The sequence below is a fragment of the Podarcis gaigeae genome, assembly GCF_964106915.1.
Source record: "Podarcis gaigeae genome assembly, chromosome: 4".
In the NCBI taxonomy this organism is placed as follows: Eukaryota; Metazoa; Chordata; class Lepidosauria; order Squamata; family Lacertidae; genus Podarcis; species Podarcis gaigeae.
In genome coordinates this window covers 102,171,149-102,194,695 of record NC_139677.1, presented here as the reverse complement: position 1 = coordinate 102,194,695, position 23,547 = coordinate 102,171,149, and the positions used below count along the sequence as shown (strand labels likewise).

Here is a 23,547-nt window from a genome sequence, read left to right as displayed (position 1 = left end):
GCACACTAGCCTGGGAACTTCCTCTCTGCCCAGAACATTGGAGGCTAGACACCACACCCCCTCTACAGTATTTATAGGAACTCAAACATTGAGATCCCGCTCTGTTCCAGTAACAAGAAGCCGAAAGCACCAGCCTGAAGATGACGAGTGAGACCTCGTCGAAACGTCGCCTAGACACCCCAACTTTTACACGGGAAGACACCCGAGGACACCAAAACCTGCATTCCTGTACCCGTGAAAATCTACGAAAGCAAATATATATATATATATATATATATATATATATTATTTTTCTATTTCAACAAGATTCAGCTCAGCTCCATGTCATGTTGCTGGTGTGTGCAAGCGGTGCTTTCAAGATAATTCTATTCCACTGCCAGAATGTCCTGGGAATAGCTCAGATTTTAACCCAATCGGAAGCCCAATTAATAGAGGCAATAATTCAGTCTTGGTTTCACATTCTCACAGCTGCACAACTAAAAACTTCATGGGAAGGCATTGTAAGGCCGTAATTAAAGCTAATTAATTAATTATGTTAATTAATTACTTTTAATTAATTGATTAATGTAATTAATTAATTTTAATTAATTAATTAATGTAATTAATTAATTTTAATTAATTAAAACACCTTCATGGATCACTGCCTTGCCGTGGCGAAGGGGCTTAAATAACTCAGAGAAGCTATGAGCTATGTCATGCAGGGCCACCCAAGATAGACAGGTCATAGTGGAGACTTTTGACCAAACATGATCCACCTGGAGCAGGAACCGGCAAGCCACTCCAGTATCCCTGCCAAGAAAACTCCATGGACAAAGACAACAGGCATATAAAAGTTATGACGCTGGAAGATGAGCCCCTCAGGTCGGAAGGTGTCCAACATGCTACTGAGGAAGAGCGGAGGACAAGTACAAGTAGATTCAGAGCTGATGAAGCGGCTGGGCCAAAGCAGAAAGGATGCTGAGTTGCGGATATGCCTGGAAGCGAAAGGAAAGTCCAATGCTGTAAAGAAAAATATTGCATAGGAACCTGGAATGTAAGAACCATGAACTTGGATGTGGTCAAAAATGAGATGGCAAGAATATTGACATCCTGGGCATCAGTGAACTAAAATGGAAGGGAATGGGTAAATTCAGTTCGGATGACCATCATATCTACTACTGTGGGCAAGAACCCATAAAAGAAATGGAGTGGCCCTCATAGTCAACAAAAGAGTGGTGAAAGCTGTACTGGGATGCAATCTCAAAAATGATAGAATGATCTCGATACGAATTCAAGGCAGACCTTTTAACATCACAGTAATCCAAGTTTATGCACCAACCACTGGTGCTGAAGAAACTGAAATTGACCAATTCTATGAAGACTTACAACACCTTATAGAAGTGACACCAAAGAAGGATGTTCTTCTCATTATAGGGGATTGGAATGCTAAAGTAGGGAGTCAAGAGATAAAAGGAACAACTGGCAAGTTTGGCCTTGGAGTTCAAAACGAAGCAGGGCAAAGGCTAATAGAGTTCTGCCAAGAGAACAAGCTGGTCATCACAAACACTCTTTTCCAACAACACAAGAGATGACTCTACACATGGACATCACCAGATGGGCAGCATTGAAATCAGATTGATTATATTCTCTGCAGCCAAAGATGGAGAAGCTCTATACAGTTAGCAAAAACAAGACCTGGAGCTGACTGTGGCTCAGATCATCAGCTTCTTATAGCAAAATTCAAGCTCAAACTGAAGAAAATAGGAAAAACCACTGGGCCAGTAAGATACAGTCTATGTCAAATCCCTTATGAATACACAGTGGAAGTGAGGAACAGGTTTAAGGATTTAGATTTGGTGGACAGAGTGCCTGATGAACTGTGGATGGAGGCTCGTAACATTATACAGGAGGCAGCAACGAAAACCATCCCAATGAAAAGGAAATGCAAGAAAGCAAAGTGGCTGTCCAACAAGGCCTTACAAATAGCGGGGGAGAGAAGGCAAGCAAAATGTGAGGGAGATAGTGAAAGATACAGGAAATTGAATGCAGATTTCCAAAAAAATAGCAAGGAGAGACAAGAAGGCCTTCTTAAACGAGCAATGCAAAGAAATGGAGGAAAACAATAGAATGGGAAAAACCAGAGATCTGTTCAAGAAAATTGGAGATATGAAAGGAACATTTCGTACAAAGATTACTGTAATAAAAGACAAAAGTGGAAAGGACCTATCAGAAGCAGAAGACATCAAGAAGAGGTGGCAAGAATACACAAAGGAACTATACCAGAAAGAAATGGATGTCTCGTATACCCCAAGTAGTGTGGTTGCTGACCTTGAGCCAGACATCTTGGAGAGTGAAGTCAAATGGGCCTTAGAAAGCACTGCTAATAACAAGGCCAGTGGAAGTGATGGTATTCCAGCTGAACTACCGTATTTTTCGCTCTATAACACGCACCCGACCATAACACGCACATAGTTTTTAGAGGAGGAAAATCCGTAGGCATGCCACCCGTAGGCATTCCCTCCATAACACGCACAGACATTTCCCCTTACTTTTTAGGAGGAAAAAAGTGAGTGTTATGGTGCAAAAAATACGGTATTTAACATTTTAAAAGATGATGCTGTTAAGGTGCTACACTCAATATGCCAGCAAATTTGGAAAACTCAGCAGTGGCCAGAGGATTGGAGAAGATCAGTCTACATCCCAATCCCAAAAAGGGCAGTGCCAAAGAATGCTCCAACTACCGCACAATTGCACTCATTTCACACGCTAGCAAGGTTATGCTTAAAATCCTACAAGGCAGGCTTAAGCAGTATGTGGACCGAGAACTCCCAGAAGTGCAAGCTGGATTTAGAAGGGGCAGAGGAACCAGAGACCAAATTGCAAACATGTGCTGGATTATGGAGAAAGCTAGAGAGTTCCAGAAAGACATCCACTTCTGCTTCATTGACTCTGCAAAGGCCTTTGACGGTGTCGACCACAGCAAACTATGGCAAGTTCTTAAAGAAATGGGAGTGCCTGATCACCTCATCTGTCTCCTGAGAAATCTCTATGTGGGACAAGAAGCTACAGTTAGAACTGGATATGGAACAACTGATTGGTTCAAAATTGGGAAAGGAGTACGGCAAGGCTGTATATTGTCTCCCTGCATATTTAACTTATATGCAGAATTCATCATGCAAAAGGCTGGGCTGGAACAATCCCAAGCCGGAATTAAGATTGCCAGAAAAAATATCAGATATGCAGATGACACAACCTTGATGGCAGAAAGTGAGGAGGCATTAAGGAACCTTTTAATGAGGGTGAAAGAGGAAAGCGCAAAATATGGTCTGAAGCTCAACATCAAAAAAATGAAGATCATGGCCACTGGGCCCATCACCTCCTGGCAAATAGAAGGGGAAGAAATGGAGGCAGTGGTATCTTAAAAAGTAGAGACATCACCTTGACAACAAAGGTCCGTATAGTTAAAGCTATGGTTTTCCCAGTAGTGATGTATGGAAATGAAAGCTGGACCATAAAGAAGGTTGATCGCCGAAGAATTGATGCTTTTGAATTCTGGTGCTGGAGGAGACTCTTGAGAGTCCCATGGACTGCAAGAAGATCAAACCTATCCAATCTTAAGGAAATCAGCCCTGAGAGCTCACTGGAAGGACAGATCCTGAAGCTGAGGCTCCAATACTTTGGCCACCTCCTGAGAAGAGAAGACTCCCTGGAAAAGACCCTGATGTTGGGAAAGATTGAGGGCGCAAGGAGAAGGGGATGACAGAGGACGAGATGGTTGGACAGTGTTCTCGAAGCTATGAGCATGAGTTTTACCAAACTGCGGGAGACAGTGGAAGACAGGAGTGCCTGGCGTGCTCTGGTCCCTGGGGTCACAAAGATTAAAAAACAACAAGCGATTAAAAAACAACAACGACATTAAAGGTAAAGGTACCCCTGCCCGTACGGGCCAGTCTTGACAGACTTTAGGGTTGTGCGCCCATCTCACTTAAGAGGCCAGGGGCCAGCGCTGTCCGGAGACACTTCCGGGTCACGTGGCCAGCGTGACAAAGCTGCATCTGGTGAGCCAGTGCAGCACACGGAAACGCCGTTTACCTTCCCGCCAGAGCGGTCCCTATTTATCTACTTGCACCCACGGGTGCTTTCGAACTGCTAGGTTGGCAGGCGCTGGGACCAAGCAACGGGAGCGCACCCCGCCGCGGGGATTCGAATCGCCGACCTTTCGATCGGCAAGCCCTAGGCGCTGAGGCTTTTACCCACAGCGCCACCCGCGTCCCAGACATTACTCCACAGAAAAGTGGTGTTATGAGCCATCAAACCTCAGAAACACTTTCCACAAAAGGTTTCCACAATTTTGGCCACCAGTATAAGTTGCTCATTTTATTATTGATGTTTCATGATTATATATGTTGGAAGCCACCCAGAGTGACTGGGGCAACCCAGTCAGATGGGCAGGGTAGAAATAAAAATGTCAGCTTTGTTCCGGAGCTGACAGAGGCTGGAATGTATGAAAGCAGGCAAAGAGAAATAAGGAAACTGGAATGTGAGCCGGAATGTGAGAGGGAGGAGGGGCAGCCGAGTGGCAGAGCTTCAGAGAACAGAGAGCAGGCAGCAGATAGCAAAGATCCACAAAATACCAATCTTAGCTCAGAGACAGAAGGGGAGAGGCCAGGAATAGCTAGCCCAAAAACTCAAAGGCGCGAAAAGGTCAGTGAGAGGAGGGGGAAAGAGCGGAAGCGAAAGGGTTTTTTCCCCTCTTGGAAGAAGAGGAAGGGGCGGAGTTTAGACTTGGCAACTACAAACTTGGAAGTCAGACACGGAGTGAAGGAGCTCCGGAGTGATTTATGTGTTTGAGCAACAAACCTGAGATAATTACTGCCGGTGTCTCGCTTCTGTGGGAGAGCCAAGCCATTACAAAAAATTATTATTATTAGTACAGTGGTACCTGTTCTGGAAAAAATTAAGTTTGTAAACCGAGGTACCACTGTATCATCATCCTCCTCATCCTCATCACTGCTACTACTACCTGAGATTCCATAAGCCTAGCTCTTCTCTGGGATGGATTTTGTTTGGCCCACTCATGGCATCCCCTCCATCTCCAATGTCAGTCCTTGTTATGGCTTGGTCTCTCCCACAAACGTGAGATGACTCTGGCTGTTAATTATTTCAGATTTATTGCTAAAACAACAAACTTGGACGGAGCTCCTCTACTCTTCGTCCTCCCCACAAGATGGAGTTGTCCAGACTGAGCTCCTCCCCCTTCCTCAGCACGGAAGCCCCCACCTTCTCTTCCAGTATCTTTAAGTTCTCTTCCAGTATCTTTAAATTAGGCAGAGAATGCTTCCTGCATTCCAGTGTCTGACTCACTCCTGTAGCTCTCACACAGCTGTCTGTCACTCTGTCTCTCTTTTTCTTCTCCCCTTTGTTCAGAGCTCAGATGACAGTTCCTCTCCCCCTCCTCTCTGCCTTCCGCTGCTAACTCTCCTCTCCCTAGGCCTGCTTCTTCTCTGGCTGGCAGCACCTGAGCTTCGCTGCCAGTCGTCGCTTTGGTCAACCCAAGACTGACAAAAACAAAAACCTGAAGCTACTTATTTTTCCTAACAATTCTGAAGCTGACATTTAAGATGGCCTCGGAAGTTCAGACCAGCTCGGGGGCCGCTAGTGGCGCCTTGGAAGATGGTGGATATTAACATCTATCCAGCTCGCACGTGGTAATTAGAGGCTGATTATGGGGAGAGATGCAGTTTTCACCCGCTGTTCGGAAATCACCCCCGAGTTCGGAAGAAGGAGGGGGTGAGGCACTGGGTGCACAACCCTCGGCGGGCCTCGGAACTCCTCCGAAGCTACTTCCAGGAGTGAAACTAGTTGCGTTACTTAAAAGGAAAAAAATTGGTGAAAGATAACGCACAGGCTTCAAGAGAGGCAGGATATTTTTATCTGCTAACAATTTTACCATTGAAATGAAGAAGACTGAGACGGAAGATTACATCAAAGTACTACAGACATGGTATGTGGAATGGAATGCAATGGAACTGAAAGGGGGGGATGACTTATTTATTTTTTTGCTCTATGTGATTAACTAATAACCCTAACTAATAAGAAGAAGAAGTTCAGACCAGCCCAACTGTGGTAGAAAAAGGAATAATTTGAGGAAGATTGTTCAAAGAAAAAACTGTAATTTACTCTTTATTGTGGGGGTGTTAATTTCCCAGGTGTTATAGGGGGCGCTGTTGAGCTCTGTAAAAATAGATGAGGTTGGTCCCATAGTGGTATTTTTTGAATTTCCAGGCAGATATGACGATCCCACAGGGAGGCTTACCAAGAGAGGCCACGATCCCATGATTCTCCTCCATGACGTCCTTATGCAGAGCTCTCTGGTCAGGATCCAGCAACACCCACTCCTCGTCCGTGAAACGAACAGCAACATCTTGAAAGCACACTGGACCCTAAAAGAAAAAGTGAAATGTCCTCCTTTGAGACAGCAGAAATATGATCTGCTACACAATGCTCTGTTGTTTCCATCCTGTACATTGTGGTGTTGTTTCAATAGGATTGCTTTGCTTCACATTTTAAATATGGATGCTTATTTTATTCTGTGTTCTAATAATGGGTATTCGTCTTTGTGCAAATAGGTGGTACTCCACAATGTATCTTCCAATTCATTCTGCCTACGCAAGCATTCGAGTTTCCCCAATGGAAGGATCCACTTTCTCCCCTCCTCATGAGCTGTTCTGGGGAGTTCCCTCCCAATGCCCTAGAGCCAAATTCCAGGAGTTCATGGGGGCATGGAGGGGGGAGCAATGGGGGGCAGGCCCCATTTTGCAGTAGATTGGGCTGATTAGGTGAATCCAGGCCACTATTTGTTCTCATTTGTCCACTGTTTAGAAACCGATTTTAGCATTCAGTGATCAATTTAGAAATAAAATAAGCCTATTTTAAATGTCTCTAGCATGATCTAGCAGAGATTCCTGCATTGCACGGGGTCTCCTGGCTCTGAGACACAAGCAGGGAAGGTGGCTTCTGGCAAAAGGAGAGGGAGCCACCTATCGCTCTTCCTTATGCTGACTCACCTCTGCCTCTCGACCTTCCTCTCCCACTCGCCTCCTTCCTCTTCTGCCTCTGATTCTGCACTGCATTCTGCCACCTCACTAAGTCCTGTAAGCCCTTCAGCTTCTGACACCTCATCTTCCCAGGCTTATCCCTCTTCCCCCTATCATTCTTCTACCTCCAGTCCTTCGGCTCTGAGCTGTCTTCCCTTCCTGGTTCCCCAGCTGCTTCCTCCCGCCATTCCTCTGTGCCCAACAAGTCCATGACATTTCTCCATCCCTCGGCCTCTGGCCCCACAAGGCAGCTTCCCCTGACCTGATCTGGTTCCACAGCCGCTGCTTCCCTTCTGCCCCTATGAAAAGACAGATCAGGAGGTCTTGCCAGCATCATTCTGTCACCTGCAAGAGATAAAAGTTAAACAGGAGGCCAGGAGTGTTGGATTCTCTCACAGGTGAAACAGGGCATCTCTAACTGCAGATGGGCCGTTGAGAAAGCCTTACCTACTGAGAGCATTTGGACGTTTGTGCCCATTTCATATGTTTGTTCTGCAGAAATACATCTCCCCTCCTCTGGACCCTCCTTCCCAACTGTCTCCCCCCAAAGCAAGATGAAAACAACTCACAGATGAGTTGGAAAACCAACAGAATGAGACCAAACAGAGAAAAGCCTCCTTCCTCCTTACCCAGTGGCCTCTCTCTGGTGTCCAACGGAGGCCTCTCTGCCTCACTGGAATCCAGGTCCATTTCCGCAAAGAGATCCTTTCCCTGAAAAAGAAACACGGATTAAAAACAGAGAATGGTGAGAAAGGCTGTGAGATCTCATTCCATGGATGCTTTCCCATAAAACGGATGGGCCATCAGCAGACCATTATGGGATGTTCTCTTTTTTTAAGAAAAAAATATTTATTAGGGTTTAACAAATACAGACAAGAGAAAAAACAAGCAATAAAAGAAAAAACAACAACAACCACAGTACATCAAGACACTAAAAAAGAAAAACATTTAAAAAGCAAAAACATTTAAGAAGAAAAAAAAACCCAGTATTTTCATGTCCTTCTCTTTCATTTGCTTATTTTCTTGACTTCCTCACACCTCCCTTTTTGTATTCTAGTTCAACTAGTTGTTTCAGCAAGTCCTTTCCCTCTTTCTCAAATTTAGTTCCATAATTTATCTTAGCACAATTTAACCTTGAATTCTACACCTTTACCCACAATCAATCTATTCTTACTTAATTCTTAATAACATTTCTACTAAAGCCATATAACATCTTCCCATAAAACGGATTGGCCAGCAGCAGACCATTATGGGATGTTCTCTGTCCTGTTTGGAGCCCCTTGAGAGTATCCAGAGGAAAGTCTCTCTCACCTGCTTTCTCTCCTCTGCCTGACTCAGGAGGAAACCTTCGGCCAGAGCCACCGCCTGGGAACTGGTCTCCGCTCCGCATTCCCTCACCCAGCTCTCCATCTCCAGGGGAAGGACAGCCAAGAACTGCTCCAAGATCACCAAGTCCAGCATCTCAGCTTTCGTGTGCCTTTCCGGCTTCAGCCACTGGTGGCAAAAGTGGTAGAGTCGGCTGCAAACCTCTCGTGGTCCTTTGGCCTCCTGGCAGCAGAACTGCCTCAACTGCTGGCTCTGCACCTCTGAGCGGAGGGTGCCCTCCTCACTCAGGATCTTCTGCACTGGGTTTTCCCAGATTCCCCCACTGCTCCCAGTTTGGCTGCCATGGCCTCTTCCTGTTCCAGGGCCAGCTAAGTCTCGCTCATCCATCTGTGCTCTCAGGAAGCCTCTGAGAGATCAGAAGGAACCCTTTGGACGTCTGCCAAGTTCTGTCTGTTGTAATGAAAAGCTCAAGGAAATCCTACAAAGAAAATACATTGTTTTGTTACAGAATTTGTAGGTCAGAGGAAGAAAAAGCTTCGCTTAGCAAGCAAACCATGAGCTATTTTCTGAAGAAGAAGAAGAAGAAGAAGAAGAAGAAGAAGAGGAAGAGGAAGAGGAAGAAGAAGAAGAAGAAGAAGAAGAAGAAGAAGAAGAAGAAGCAGCTCTCCCAGAAAGAAGATTGCAATGCAAAATGTGGAGGCAACTGAAGGTGGGGAATGGTTCCCTGAGGAAGCATGGATGAGTCTTGCTGGGAAACAGGGCTGGACTGCACCAGATCCCAGACCATGAGCTATCTTTTTGAAAAGAAATAGGAGGAAGAGGAGAAGAAATAAGTCTCTAGCCTTCTAGCAATGCAAAATGTGGAGGCAACTGAAGGGATTTCTGGGAGATTAATCAACCTGGTTTCTGCTGCCTTCCAGTCAATGCATGAAGTCAGAACCGACTAACAAGCAAATCGTTTGTATCTTGTGAAAAATGGATGCTTGGCTCTAGTGGGGGTCCTCACCCGGGGGTCCTCAGGAGTTGCTCCCCACCCCCACTCCCCTGCTTCTGTCTCCTTTTCTTGCACTTGGACTCTCTGCCGCTCTCAGACAGACTCCTGCGGTGGGGTCCCTTTTTCTTTGCTCTGAGGGCCAGGTATGTATCTGACCAATCCCCTGAGGTCCAAGTGGGCAGGGCCAAAGACATCTGCCTAAAAATTTAGACGGGTAATTTTTTATTATTATTATTATTATTATTATTATTATTATTATTATTATTATTATTCTGCTAGATAGCTTAACAAACACACAGCCATTCATGCCAAGGTCCCTGGAGGCTCAGTGAGTAGCAGCACCCATTTCCGGCTGGTTTGCCAGCAACAATCCCTTTAGGACAGAGAGGATGTGGTTCTGGGATGCCATGCTCTGGGTGCGAGGGGATTGCTGCAGTGGCCTCCGTGGGGAGCTGCCCTTGGAGACAACTGGGAAACTGGTTCGCAATGCAGCAGCCAGACTATGGGCTGGGATCCCTCTCTTTATTCCTCTCCTTTCTCTCCCACCTTTCCTCCCTTCCTCCACGTGGGGTTTTCTTTTTGGGGGGGGGGCTAGTCCACCTCCTCGTCCAGCTTTGGAAAACCATTTGCACATGTTTCCTCTGTTGTGCAATGAGGCTGAGCGACGTCACACAGAGTTAAATCCTAGGGACTCCTTTGTTTAAAGAAGGGAGTTTTTTTCTGAAAGGGGAGGGCGGAGGGCCAGATGAGTTTGGGATCCTCTGATCTCCAGGAAGGAGAGCGTGGCAGACCTGGCCCCTCCCTGATCAGGCCCCCCAGGCATCCTCCCCTGCTGCAGCCCTGGGCCCCCCCCCCCGTCTCCCCACTGCACCCTCTGGGGACTCACCAGATCCCGGGAGGGGACCGCGAGGCAGCCCTTGCAGGAGAGACCCCAAAGCAAGGAAAGGACTGGGGAGGGAGGGGCCTTGGCTCTAGAGTTCCTGGCCCCCTCTTGCTTCCTGGCCTCTCTAGGAAGGCAGCTCGCTTCCCTTTAACCCTTGCCAAGCCGAGTCCCTCCAGCTCAGCCCTCTCTCGCTTGGCAGAACCTCAGATTCTTATTATTTTTTATGGATTTAGGGGGGCAGCTGCCCAGATGCCCAGATATCCTTTTGGGGGTGAGGCTCTTGGCTGGACTCTGAGCATCTCCCTCCCTTGGCCAGAAACCAGAGGAAGAGCTTGCAGGGAAAAGGGCTTTGCAGGAGGCAAGGAAGCTCCTCCTAGAATTCCGGAGTGGAGAGATAGGAGGGGATCCCAGGGTCATCTAGTCCAACCCCCAGCAATGCAGGAATCTCCGCTAAAGCATCCATGGCAGATGGCCGTCCGGTCTCTGCTTAGAAACCTCCAAGGAAGGAGAGTCCCCCACCTCCCAAGGGAGACCTTTCCCCTGCCCAACTGCTCTTAGATGTCCCTCAAGGCAGCGGGTCCTGAGTTCTAGTCCTGCTGAAACAATCGCACTGGCTGCCAAGGAACCCAGCGAAGTTCAAAATAAATTAATCCTATTCTCATCATAAATGAGTAATACTTTCTCATGCATGCTTTTTAGGCTAATAAAAAAGTATGAAGCCTTATTTACCTAGGGATCCATCAGCCTCGCCATCCCCGGACCTTGGAGGGAACAAAAGTACCAGGAAAGCAAAATCTTCTTTGGAGAAAAAGTTTATTGAAATCTGTGCACAGAGACAATCTGTGCGCAGAGACAATCAGCAGGATAGCTCCTAAGAACTGGTTGTGTCTCAAGACACTTCAGCAGACTTTCTTATACTTTTCTGAACACTCTCCCCCCTCCCATACCCTTTACAGACTTTCCCCATCAGCTGGCAAATGTTCAACTTATTATTGCTTGCTTAACACATCTTTCTGCCGGCTAAGCACTTCCTCATACGTGTCTTTCTGCTAGTTAAGCACTCCCCCCTCCCCTCTTGCTTGTATGTGTCTTTTCTTATTTTTGCATTAGTAAGCATAAGCACAGGAAGGGGGCCTTTTTGGCAGGCCTGGTTAAATCTGCAAACAGCAGCTAAAATATTTCTGCAAGCTAAGAGACGGACTCTTGACCCGCCAGACAAATTTAGCAAACACTCACTGGCGGTGTGCTAACTGTCTAGCCGAAATTTGCAGAAGTAAGATTAGCACAGGATTAGCACAGGAATTTGCTGCAGATAGTAATTGAGAGCAACCTTTCTTAGGTACAAAGTACAAAGCACAAAGAACCCCGAGAGAAATCCTTCCCATCTCCCTTTAGTATGCCATTTCCCTTTCCAGAAATGCTTAATTGCTAATTCAATGGACTGAAAATGGATTGTTGTTATTTTTATGTTTAGGGAAGCTTTTAATATTTGATGGACTATTGTATTTTAATATTTTGTTGGAAGCCGCCCAGAGTGCCTTGGGAACCCAGCCAGTGGGCAGGGTATAAATATATTATTATTATTATTATTATTATTATTATTATTATTATTATTATTATTATTTGATGAGGAGGGTGTTCTCCTTTCGAAAGAGGCAGGTGGAATCTCCACGGTTGCTAATAGCATAACGTTGAAACGCTAGGGAAATATGGGGAGCCCTAGAGCATCTGCTTGGCATGCAGAATGTCCCAGGGTCAACCCCTGACATCTCCTGCAAGGGCTGGACGAAATCCCTGCCTGAAACTCCCTGCCTGAAACTACAGTAAGTGTAGGCCAGGGGTCCTCAAACTATGTCCCGCGGGATGAATCCAGCCTGCCAGGGTTGTCAATCTAGCCTGTACGGCCATTTTAGAACTCGCCAAGTGTCTGAGGCTGAAAGCATCTTTCCACCTGCTCAGTCAGTCCCCGTGCCGCACTGAGGTATAACACCGGTCTAGAAAGTCCTACATTGGCTCTCAGTATGTTTCCGAGCACAATTCAAAGTGTTGGTGCTGACCTTGAAAGCCCTAAATGGCCTCAGCCCAGTATACCTGAAGGAGTGTCTCCACCCCCATCGTTCTGCCTGGACACGGAGGTCCAGTGCTGAGGGCCTTCTGGCGGTTCCCTTATTGCGAGAAGCAAAGCTACAGGGAACCAGGCAGAGGGCCTTCTCGGTAATGGCGCCCACCCTGTGGAACGCCCTCCCATCAGATGTCAAAGTGATAAACAACTACCTGAGATTCAAAAGACATCTTAAGGCAGCCCTGTTCAGGGAGGTTTTTAATGTGTGACATTTTAGTGTATTTTTGGTTGCTGTGGAAGCCGCCCAGAGTGGCTGGGGAAACCCAGCCAGATGCACGGGGTACAAATAATAAATTATTATTATTATTATTATTATTAGGTAAACGCTACAAGTGTTGGCGCTGCTTTTCCCCACTGCCAGCCTCAAAACCAGGTCGGGGAGTAGTGCGAAGGTATTGCACGCCTTCCCACTGCCCCCCCCCCCCAGTCTGTGGGGCTGGCGTGGGGGGAAGCGCTGCTTTCCCCCACCGCCAGCCTCAAAGACAAGACTCTCCTGGCTTCAGTGAAAGCAACTCCAAGCCTCCGGAATGCACGCTTCAGAGGCTTCGGGTTGCTATCGCTGAAGCCAGGGAGACTGCATTCGCTCTATAGGATGCACACACATTTCCCCTTAATTTTGAGAAGTTGAGAAGAACTGACTGTCTGACTTTTGCAGGAGCCAGAACAAGACCTCTTGCTCCAGGTGATGCAGAGCTGCCAGGCAGCTGCCTTTTAAAAAAGTAATACTTTGAGCCCGTAGTTCACTTTCCCAGCAGCTCCCCTTGCCCCGGAGAACACTTCTAGCATTCCATCTCCTCTACCTGTGGCATTGTTCAGCAGTGGGGAAAGTGACCTCTTCACAACGGATGTCCATTTGATATGGCCCTTTCCAGGTTTTTCCCTGCCCCTTGTGTTTGTCTTTCATTTGTTCTCCTCTGTGTGTTGCCAGTAGACGCCACAATTCTGTGGGTACTCTAGGTGGTGCAGAAAGCGCCTAGAAGCTCCCTAGAGGTAGAAGTGCCGATCAAACTTCAGTTTTGCGCTCTATTAATTCCAGTTAGCAGTACTGGGGGTGGTTCACATTCTGGGGCAGTGCTTTTGTCCAGCAGAGGGTGTCACAGGGCCAGCCTATTTTCCCTATAAAGCAAACGTGGGTCTCCAGCTGGTTTTGGATTACAACTCCCATCATCCCTAGCTAGCAAAACCAATGGGAAGGGATGATGGTAACTGTAGTCCGGGAGCTGCTGGGGACCCAAGTTTGGCCCATAAGGATCGGACCTGTCCACATTTGTATTTTCTTGTATTTTGTTTTCCTCCTTTGTGCATTTATTTATTTTTTGTTTTTTAAGAGGGCAAATTGAAAGAGAAATTGTATGGTAAGTTGCGGAATAATAAAAGGTTGCGTTTGAAAAAAACAAACAAACCTGGGGGTGGCCTTGTAATCATTTTACACTTAGTTAACCCTTTCCTTATGACCCAGTATGATGTCACACACCTAGGAGGGCTAACGCCACATACCTCCCCCCTTAAGAAGATTGACTCAGGAGGGATAACTTAACCTACCGTATTTTTCGCTCTATAGCACGCACCTGACCATAAGACGCACATAGTTTTTAGAGGAGGAAAAGAAGAAGAAAATATTCTAAACGAAACAGTGGATGTATGATTTTTGTGGTTCATGCTGTGGCCACAGACATGTGATCTGACGGTGAATTTGGGGTGACCCAGTGCAAAAATCCTGAGGATCCATGTGGATCCGTGCTTTGTAACCACGTTTTAAGTGGGGAGGGAAGGAAAAGCACTCAAGGGACAAGGAACACTCGTGGGGTGGGTGGAGAAGGATCTTTTCGGCGAGCTGAGCGGGGAGGAGGGAGGGAAAGAGCACTGTTGCTTTAAAGGTATACTTAAGGTATTTGCCCTTTGCCTGGGGTTTTTTCCATTTAACAGTTTGCTGCCTTTTCCTTCCGCTCCTTGTTTTGAGGCAGAATAGATTTGAGCAAGTGAGGAGGACTTGGATTGCAGGGGATTCACCATTAGCTGTGTAAAAGTGCTCCTCCTTGCAGCCTTCTACTTTGTTTGTACACGTGGCTACTGGTATCAGGTTCAGTTTGAGTGATAAGCAGCCACCAGCAGCAATAGAATGGAGCACAAAAAAGCAGTAGGGGCACTAGGACCCAGACAATGCTCAAATCTATCCTGCCTGAAAACAAGCTGCAGAAGTAAAAAAGCACCTCCAGCTCCTGTCCCCAGCGGATCAGCTGAGACAGCGGGGGATTTGCATAGTTTTGCCCTCTCCCTCATCCCGTGCCTTCCCCAGCTTTTTTTTTTACTTCCTGGTTTTCACTGCGCTCGCTGGTGGCTCAGAGCTCGAGGTTGGGGTTTTTTGGGCTGCTGGTTACTTAATTTTTTTCCTTCCCGATCCAACCCCTCCTGTGCCCTGCCGTCCCTCTGCAGCCTCATTGCTCCGTTTAGAGAGCGAGCGGACCTGTGCTAGCTGAGGCTGCAGCAGCTGTTGCTGACTACGCAACTCTCTTAAAAGCTCCTGCTGGCGTTTAACCGCCTGCCTCCTTCCGGCTCGATATGGCTCCCGTCTGTCCCTCCTCCCGTGTAAGCGGCTGCTGCCCGCTTTGCTGCCATGGCTCTCCTTCCCTCCCTCCTCCCCGGCTCCTCCGTAGGTTGCTTTAAAGCAAGCAAAGCGAGGACAGACGCTTTGCTTGACTGACGGCAGCCTGGGCTCCAGTCCAGTGCATTCGCTCCGTAACACGTACAGGCATTTTCCCTTACTTTCTAGGAGCAAAAAAGTGCATGTTATGGAGCGAAAATTACAGTAGTTATTCTCCTGATCAATCAGCATTACATATCTAAGGCAAATAAACATTTACTAACCTGTTATTACACCCTTCACATCCCACATAACATTGGTACATCAATTACTCTGTTCTGGCAAAATGTACATTTATACATAAAACCTGATATATCTTAGGTATTCAGTTAACTACAGAAAAATTATAAGTGTGCACTGGTTAACTTTCAACCGCAGGTTGGCAAGGCATTCCTTCTCGATGGTCGAAAATGTCTTTCCTTCGGAAGTAATTTCTTGCTTATGAAGGTGATTGGATGCAGGTTGTCCTTCTCTCCCTGTTGACACAGTACGGCCCCGATCCCGGCATTGGAGGCATCGGTGAAGACGGTGAACTCACGATCGTAATTAGGAGCAACAAGGACTGGTCCTGACGTCAAGGCGCTTTTTAAGACATCAAAGGCCTGCTGACACGCTGCTGTCCATTTGACCTTATCTGGCTCCTTCTTCCGAGTTAGGTCAGATAAAGGCGCTGCTAACTCACTAAATTTTGGAATAAATTTTCGATAATAACCGGCTAGTCCTAGGAAAGCTCTGACTTTCTTCTTGGAGGTAGGGGTAGGCCATTTTGAAATGGCTTCTACCTTTGTCTCTAAAGGTTTCATCACTCCTCCTCCCAACATGTGTCCCAGGTATTGAATAATCGAGCCCCCTATCTGGCATTTGCTAGCTTTGATGGTTAAGCCCATCTCTTTAATTCGCTGTAGCACAATCCCGAAGTGCTCTTTGTGTTTATCCCGAGTTGGACTGTACACAGCAATATCGTCTAAATAAGCAACTGTGAACCCTCGTAATCCGTTCGGGATTTTGTCCACCAGTCGTTGAAAAGTGGCTGGCACATTCTTTAAACTCAAACTGCCCTAAGCGACTTCTAAACACAGTTTCCCCCTGGTTCCTAGGGTCCATTTTTACTTGATAGTATCCCTTTGTGAAGTATAGGCAGGTGATGTAATGACACCGGCCTATAGCTTCGATCAGGTCATCTAAATGTGGCATTGGATATGCATCGGCTTTAGTGACATGGTTCAGCTTCCTATAATCCAGGCAAAATCGGATAGATCCCTCAGGTTTGTCTAACAACACTTTGTTTTTTTAAAAAAGATATTTATTAAGGTTTTACAAAAAATAAACAAAAGTTTACAGAATAAAAAAGGAGAACATATAAGAACAAAGAAAAAAATACAAAAAATAAAAATACAATAATACATAGAGCAAAAAAAAATAAAAACACATCAGTGAAAGGAAAAAAAAGTTAAAAAACAAATCCACTTTTTATATCTTTTGGGTCATTTGCCACTTTCCTTGACCTCTCGCCTCCCCTTTTTGTATTCCCGTTTACATAATCAGTTCAGCAAATCCTTAGCCTCTTTTGTTTATCTTAACCCTATATCTTAACACATTATAACTAAATATTTTCATCCATTATCACTCCAGTTTTTGCATATTCGTTTTAACTTTGTTGCTAATACCACTTATTTTCAATCCAACATCAATTTAACATTCATTAATTTTACAATATTTCTGCAGGTAGTCTTTAAATTTCTTCCAATCTTCTTCCACCAACTCTTCTCCCAGGTCTCGGATTCTGCCAGTCATTTCCGCCAATTCCATATAGTCCATCACCTTCATCTGCCACTCTTCCAGGGTGGGTAAATCTTGTGTCTTCCAGTACTTTGCAATAAGTATTCCTGCTGCTGTTGTTGCGTACATAAAGAAAGTTCTGTCCTTCTTTGGCACCAATTGGCCGACTATGCCCAGGAGAAAGGCCTCTGGTTTCTTCAGAAAGGTATATTTAAATACCTTTTTCATTTCATTATATATCATCTCCCAGAAAGCCTTAATCCTTGGGCACGTCCACCAAAGGTGAAAGAATGTACCTTCGTTTTCCTTACATTTCCAACACTTGTTATCGGGCAAATGATAGATTTTTGCAAGCTTGACTGGAGTCATGTACCACCTGTATATCATTTTCATAATATTCTCTCTTAAGGCATTACATGCCGTAAATTTCATACCGGTGGTCCACAACCGTTCCCAGTCAGCAAACATAATGTTATGTCCTATATCGTGTGTCCATTTGATCATAGCAGATTTAACCATCTCAGCCCGCGTGTTCCATTTTAACAGCAAGTTATACATTCTTGAAAGTATCTTAGTTTTGGGATCTAACAGTTCTGTTTCCAATTTTGATTTTTCCACTTGGAAGCCAATTTTTTTATCCAAATTATAAGCCTCTCTTATTTGAAAATAATGAAGCCAGTCTCGCACTTTATCTTTTAGCTTCTTGAAGCTTTGCAATTTCAATTTGTCTCCTTCTTGTTCCAAAATTTCCCAATATTTCGGCCATTTGGCCTCCATATTGAGTTTTTTCAAAGCCTTTGCTTCCATTGGTGACAACCACCTTGGAGTTTTATTTTCCAACAAGTCTTTATATCTTATCCAGACGTTAAACAATGCTTTCCTGACGATATGGTTTTTAAATGCTTTATGTGCTTTAACCTTGTCGTACCACAAATATGCATGCCACCCGAAAACATCATTGAAACATTCTAAGTCCAAAATGTCTGTGTTCTCAAGAAGCAGCCAATCTTTCAGCCAGCAAAATGCTGCTGATTCATAATAAAGTTTAAGGTCTGGCAGGGCCAATCCGCCTCTTTCCTTTGCATCAGTTAATATTTTGAATTTTATTCTGGGCTTCTTGCCCTGCCAGACAAATCTAGAGATATCTTTCTGCCACTTCTTGAAACAGTCCATTTTGTCCACAATTTGCAATGATTGAAACAGAAACAGCATTCTTGGCAATACATTCATCTTTACAGCTGCAATTTGACCCAACAAGGAAAGCTTCAGATTTGACCATATTTCTAAATCTTTTTTCACTTCTGTCCAACATTTCTCATAGTTAATCTTTAAATAGGTTCACATTCTTAGCCGTCATATTAACCCCCAGGTATTTTACTTTCTTAACTATTGTTAAATCCGTCTCCTTCTGAAACCTCTCTTTCTCAATTGGTGTTAAATTTTTCTCAAGAACTTTAGTTTTTGATTTGTTCAACCTGAATCCTGCCACATGACCAAATTCTTGAATCAATTCTAATACTCTTTTTGTACTAGATTCTGGCTCCTGTAACGTCAAAACTAAGTCATCTGCAAAAGCTTTTCAAGCCGGTCTCTTCTAATCATATTTAGCAAAACCTCCAGGACCGAAATAAAAAGCAATGGGGAAATTGGGCAACCTTGTCGTGTCCCTTTCTCTATCTTAAATTCCTCTGTCATCACATTATTAACCAATAGCTTAGCCTTTGTTCTGAATAGATTGCACTTATACCATTTTTAAACCCTTGACCAACCCCCATCCCCTGAAGATTTTTCTTCATAAAATTCCAAGAAATGTTGTCAAAGGCTTTCTCCACAGCTATAAAATATTATCACTGCTTTAGTATTGATGTTCATTTGCAATTTCTCCAAAATGTTAATTATATTCCTCGTGTTGTCAGACAAGTGCCTACCTGGGAGAAAGCCAGCTTGGTCCTTGTGTATCTCCTCCACTAATACTTTTTTTAATCTATTAGCCAAAATATCAGCAAATATTTTGTAATCCACATTGAGCAGGGATATGGGGCGGTAGTTCTTAAGTTGTGTCTTTTCAGACTCAGTTTTCGGTATGAGGGTGATGTAGGCTTCCTTCCACGACTCTGGCGCTTTTTTCCCCTCCAAAATTTCATTACAAACCTCCTTTAGTGGTTGAATTAACCAGTCTTTCAAAGATTTATAAGATTTTGAGGTTAGGCCATCCAGCCCTGGAGATTTGCCCAACTGCATATTCTGAATGGCACCTTCTACCTCCTGTTCTGTAATTTTATGGTTCAGCATTATCTTATTTTCTTGAGAGATTTTTTGTAATCCATTTGTTTTTAGAAAATGGTCTATATCAAGTTCTTTCTGTGGCCCTTGTGTATATAACTGCTTAAAATACCTCTGGAAGCATTTTCTAATTTCCACTGGATTCTGAATATTCTTTCCTTCCACTTCCAAGTTAGTAATTGTATTAAGCTTTTGTCTTTTTTTCATTTGCCAAGCTAACAATTTTCCACATTTATTCGCCGATTCAAATGTCCTTTGTCTCATTTGTTTGATTTTCTATTCAATTTCCTGGTTCATCATCTTCATATATTGCACTTGATATAACTTTATGTCTCTCAGAATCTCTTGTGACTTTGGTTTTGCTCTTAATTTCTTTTCACCCTCTTTTATCTTTTCAAAAATTTTATCTTTTTTCTCATTCTGGGCTCTCTTCTTTATTGCATTCTGTTGAATCAGAAACCCCCTCATGACTGCTTTACTTGCGTCCCAAATTATTCTTTTTTCAATATTGGTATTCAAATTTATCTCAAAATAGTCTCTCAAAGTTTTTTGGGCCTTCTTAATAACCTCTTGATCTCTAAACTGTTGGAATGAAAATCACGGGAGACGAGTAGTAGGTGTCATGTGAGAGGCGTCTGCCGGGGAAGCCCCAGGAACTCTCTTTTATTGAATATTACAAACATTGCCACAGGTGTGGTTGTGGCTGATTGGTTGATACAAACACAAAGAAACTCATTGCCTATTGGTTAATGCAAATGCAAGGCGGGAATTACATGTGAGGGGTGGGAATTACATGTGAACATTAATCACTGGTAGATTAAAGGCTGGGAAACGAGGTTGGGACTAGACAAGCATGAAACCTCCTAACTAAAGATTAATATGGCATGAAACAATTACTAATGATTGATCATAACATGAAAGAATACAATAATCAAGTTCTATAGATGTGGTCAGCTATGCATGGAGTACAAGTCACCATGAACTTAAGGTGAACGGAGCGATGAGGGAATGTCTTGGTATTTGGAGCAAGTTCGTACAGTGTGTGCAGAAACAGAGAGAAGATTATAAGCGAGACTTCCCAGAATGCAAGAGAAAAGAAGCAATACTTCCCATAGCAAGACTTCCCATAAGGCCACAGTTATGTGTAGAAAGAGATGCAATGCTTCCCTATAATGCAACAGTTATGTGCAGAGGGAAAACATATGTGCAGAAGGAAAACTTCCCTTTATCTCCCCCTTTCTTTTCTTTTTTGCGAGGCGTACTGGGTAAATAAGGCAAAAATATTTCGGGATTAGTGGTGTGCCAGCAAATGCCCAAAATAAGTTCGCCAGGGAGGATGGGACAGAAGATCCTACGAGATACGTGGTTTGCCAACGCATGCTCGAAATAAATCTGCCCATATCTCCCCTTTGGTTTACTGTTGGTGTTGCCATTTCGCAAAATAAGCAGCAAGGATTTTATTGGGTGGCTGAGGGGGAGAGAGAAACCGGGAGAAAAGACTTATGAGGCCAGGAATGCATTGGAGGAAGCAGCAAAACAAAATTAATATACATATAATAACAATGGCATATTGAAAAAGACTACGAAGCCAAGTAAGGTTTGGCAGCCATGCTGTAAGCCACTGGGTGAAAGAATCCCAGAAAGCAGGAAAACCAACATCCTGTTTGATATGATGTGTGAGATTTTGCAAATGAGAGATTTGTTTTTGGATAGCCTTAGAATTGTCAGTGATATTAAAGCAGCACATGTTTTCCACTTGTTCGCATCCGTAGTAATGGAGCATCAATAGGTAATCGATAGCAGCGCGGTAAGAGTCCATGACGCAATTCCCTCTGTTCTTTATTCAAAAGGTGAAGAGCTTGTGAAGTAGAATTCAAGGCTTTTGCTGCGGAGCAAGCTAAAGAGTTAATATTCCTGCTATTTCGTACAGCCAATCCAGGAACTCCTAAAAGAGAGACAGCTAGAGAGAAATATTCAGATCTGCTAAGGAGAAAAACAAAATCGTTATAATCATTAGTCAATTGCACAGAGCGTCAATATCGAGAGCGGGATAAATGATGCTTTTTTGGTAAAATAATAGACATACGGCTTAAGCAGCAAGGTGTGCCATGGCTGATGTTTTCAGGAATGTAATTAAACGTAAAGCCTGGACACGACCAAAACCAGCCGTCAGGCAGCTCTGTGTATTTATATATATATGAAATATTTACATAATCAGAGCAATTGAAATTATCCTTGCCCATTTTCACACAGTTGGTTTTTGTGCAGTTCACCATACGGGCACAAGAAACATTAAAGGAAGCCACGTATGGGGTCATGGAATTGGCTGCGTGGAGAAATGATGCAAAACTTTAACAGCAGCTGCCAGCTCAGAATGCTGGGCAAACTTCTGTGGAAGAATGTAGAGGCTGTGCCATTTATCATTTTGTTGCCATGCAACGACCCCCCTGGAGGGGGCTCCATTAATAAACGCAGTAAGGGCATCCAACGGGACAGGGCTACTGCGCTATGCTTAAATTCACTTTCAAAAACTACATATTGAGCAGCAGATAAAAGCATTTGGTTGGCTGCCAAATTTGGATTGGCTCCGGCAAGCAAGGACATGGCATGGCTCTGGTTGCCAATTTCCGCACAGGATTGAATCATGTGAGCCGGATCGTATTTAGGACGGTTAATGATTGACTGCAAAGCCTTCTTACAGTCGGTGTTTGCATTTTCAAAAGCCAATTTTTTCATGAGTTCATTCTGGGCTGTAGTATTATCAACCTGCCTGGTGACTGCTTCTTTCAATCTATCTATAAATTGATGGTAGGGCTCTGAATGCTGTTGTTTAATATTAACAAAAGAGCTAATAGGGAAAGCAGAAGGCAATTCCCCAGCCCACACAGATTCCTCCTCTAAGGACAGAATTCCTTTCTGCCTAGCCAGAGAAAGTGAGGTGCGCACAGCTCCTGTAGGAGAGCACGCAGGGGTTGTGGCAGGCAAAGCAGGCAAAGGAGGAAGGGGAGGGGTGGATGGGTTTGTGGGCTGAGGTGTAGGGAGGGGTTGGCAAGGCTGCAATGGAGGCAAAAGCTTAGGATAAGGGGGGGGAGATTGTCTGCTACAGCCAGAAGGGCAGGGGCCGAAGGAGACGCCTGGGGTCCTAATTTAGCAACGGCAGCTGCACATTTCTGCCAGGTGAGCAGACAATGAATTGGAGCCCTCGGTTCTGCAAAGAGGGTCTTCCCGATCTTTTGCCAAGTCTCCACTTCCAGAGAGCCGGTCTCTGGATAGGAAGGATATTGGCAAGCGATCTCACAAAGCATTTGTTCAATTTCTTTTAAGGAAACATGAACACCCACAACCCGCTGCCTAACTAGAGAAAACAATTCCCTGGCATGTTCTCTCTGCGATTTCGTCAAATCGTTCCCCATACTCACGAAGTAAGCGCGCTGAGACTTTTCCAGTCGAGTGAAGTACAGGGGCTAGGCTGCGTAAGGGATCTGGCACGTCGGGGTCACCAGATGTTGGAATGAAAATCACGGGAGACGAGTAGTAGGTGTCATGTGAGAGGCGTCTGCCGGGGAAGCCCCAGGAACTCTCTTTTATTGAATATTACAAACATTGCCACAGGTGTGGTTGTGGCTGATTGGTTGATACAAACACAAAGAAACTCATTGCCTATTGGTTAATGCAAATGCAAGGCGGGAATTACATGTGAACATTAATCACTGGTAGATTAAAGGCTGGGAAACGAGGTTGGGACTAGACAAGCATGAAACCTCCTAACTAAAGATTAATATGGCATGAAACAATTACTAATGATTGATCATAACATGAAAGAATACAATAATCAAGTTCTATAGATGTGGTCAGCTATGCATGGAGTACAAGTCACCATGAACTTAAGGTGAACGGAGCGATGAGGGAATGTCTTGGTATTTGGAGCAAGTTCGTACAGTGTGTGCAGAAACAGAGAGAAGATTATAAGCGAGACTTCCCAGAATGCAAGAGAAAAGAAGCAATACTTCCCATAGCAAGACTTCCCATAAGGCCACAGTTATGTGTAGAAAGAGATGCAATGCTTCCCTATAATGCAACAGTTATGTGCAGAGGGAAAACATATGTGCAGAAGGAAAACTTCCCTTTACTAAACAAGGTGTCATTCATCCTCCATCTGAAGGAACCGGTTGGTGTTTGCTTCGTATCCATTTTCACAGCATTGTGGTTGGAGCAAGTTTTGGGGCAAATTTCCGCTTTTTGAATCTTAGGTGCCATTCCTCTAGTTATCCATATTTGGTCAATTCTTGTCCATGTCATTTTGGCTCCAGAAAATAATGTTCCCTCTCTTCCTAAGGGGTTCTTAACTCTCCAAATATCAATCAAATCCATATTGTCAGTCAGTTCAATTGTCTAACAACACTTTGGATGCTACCCAGGGGCTTTCCGAAGGGGTTATGATCC

At 44.6% G+C, this 23,547-nt stretch overlaps 1 protein-coding gene across 2 annotated transcripts in view; it reads right to left on the bottom strand.

Annotated features, from left to right (window-relative positions):
- Positions 1-23,547, bottom strand: part of LOC310843385 (uncharacterized protein) — a 50,146-nt gene that overhangs the window by 5,088 nt on the left and 21,511 nt on the right. The window contains exons 3-4 of one of the 2 annotated variants that reach the window (XM_083736689.1): positions 7,339-7,421; positions 6,296-6,422 (exon numbers count right to left, since the gene is read on the bottom strand). The exons of the other annotated variant lie outside the window; for it this stretch is intronic. Of the exons in view, the coding sequence (XP_083592815.1) occupies positions 6,296-6,422; positions 7,339-7,421 (210 nt within the window). The remainder of the gene's footprint in view (positions 1-6,295; positions 6,423-7,338; positions 7,422-23,547) is intronic. 2 annotated transcript variants of the gene reach the window in all.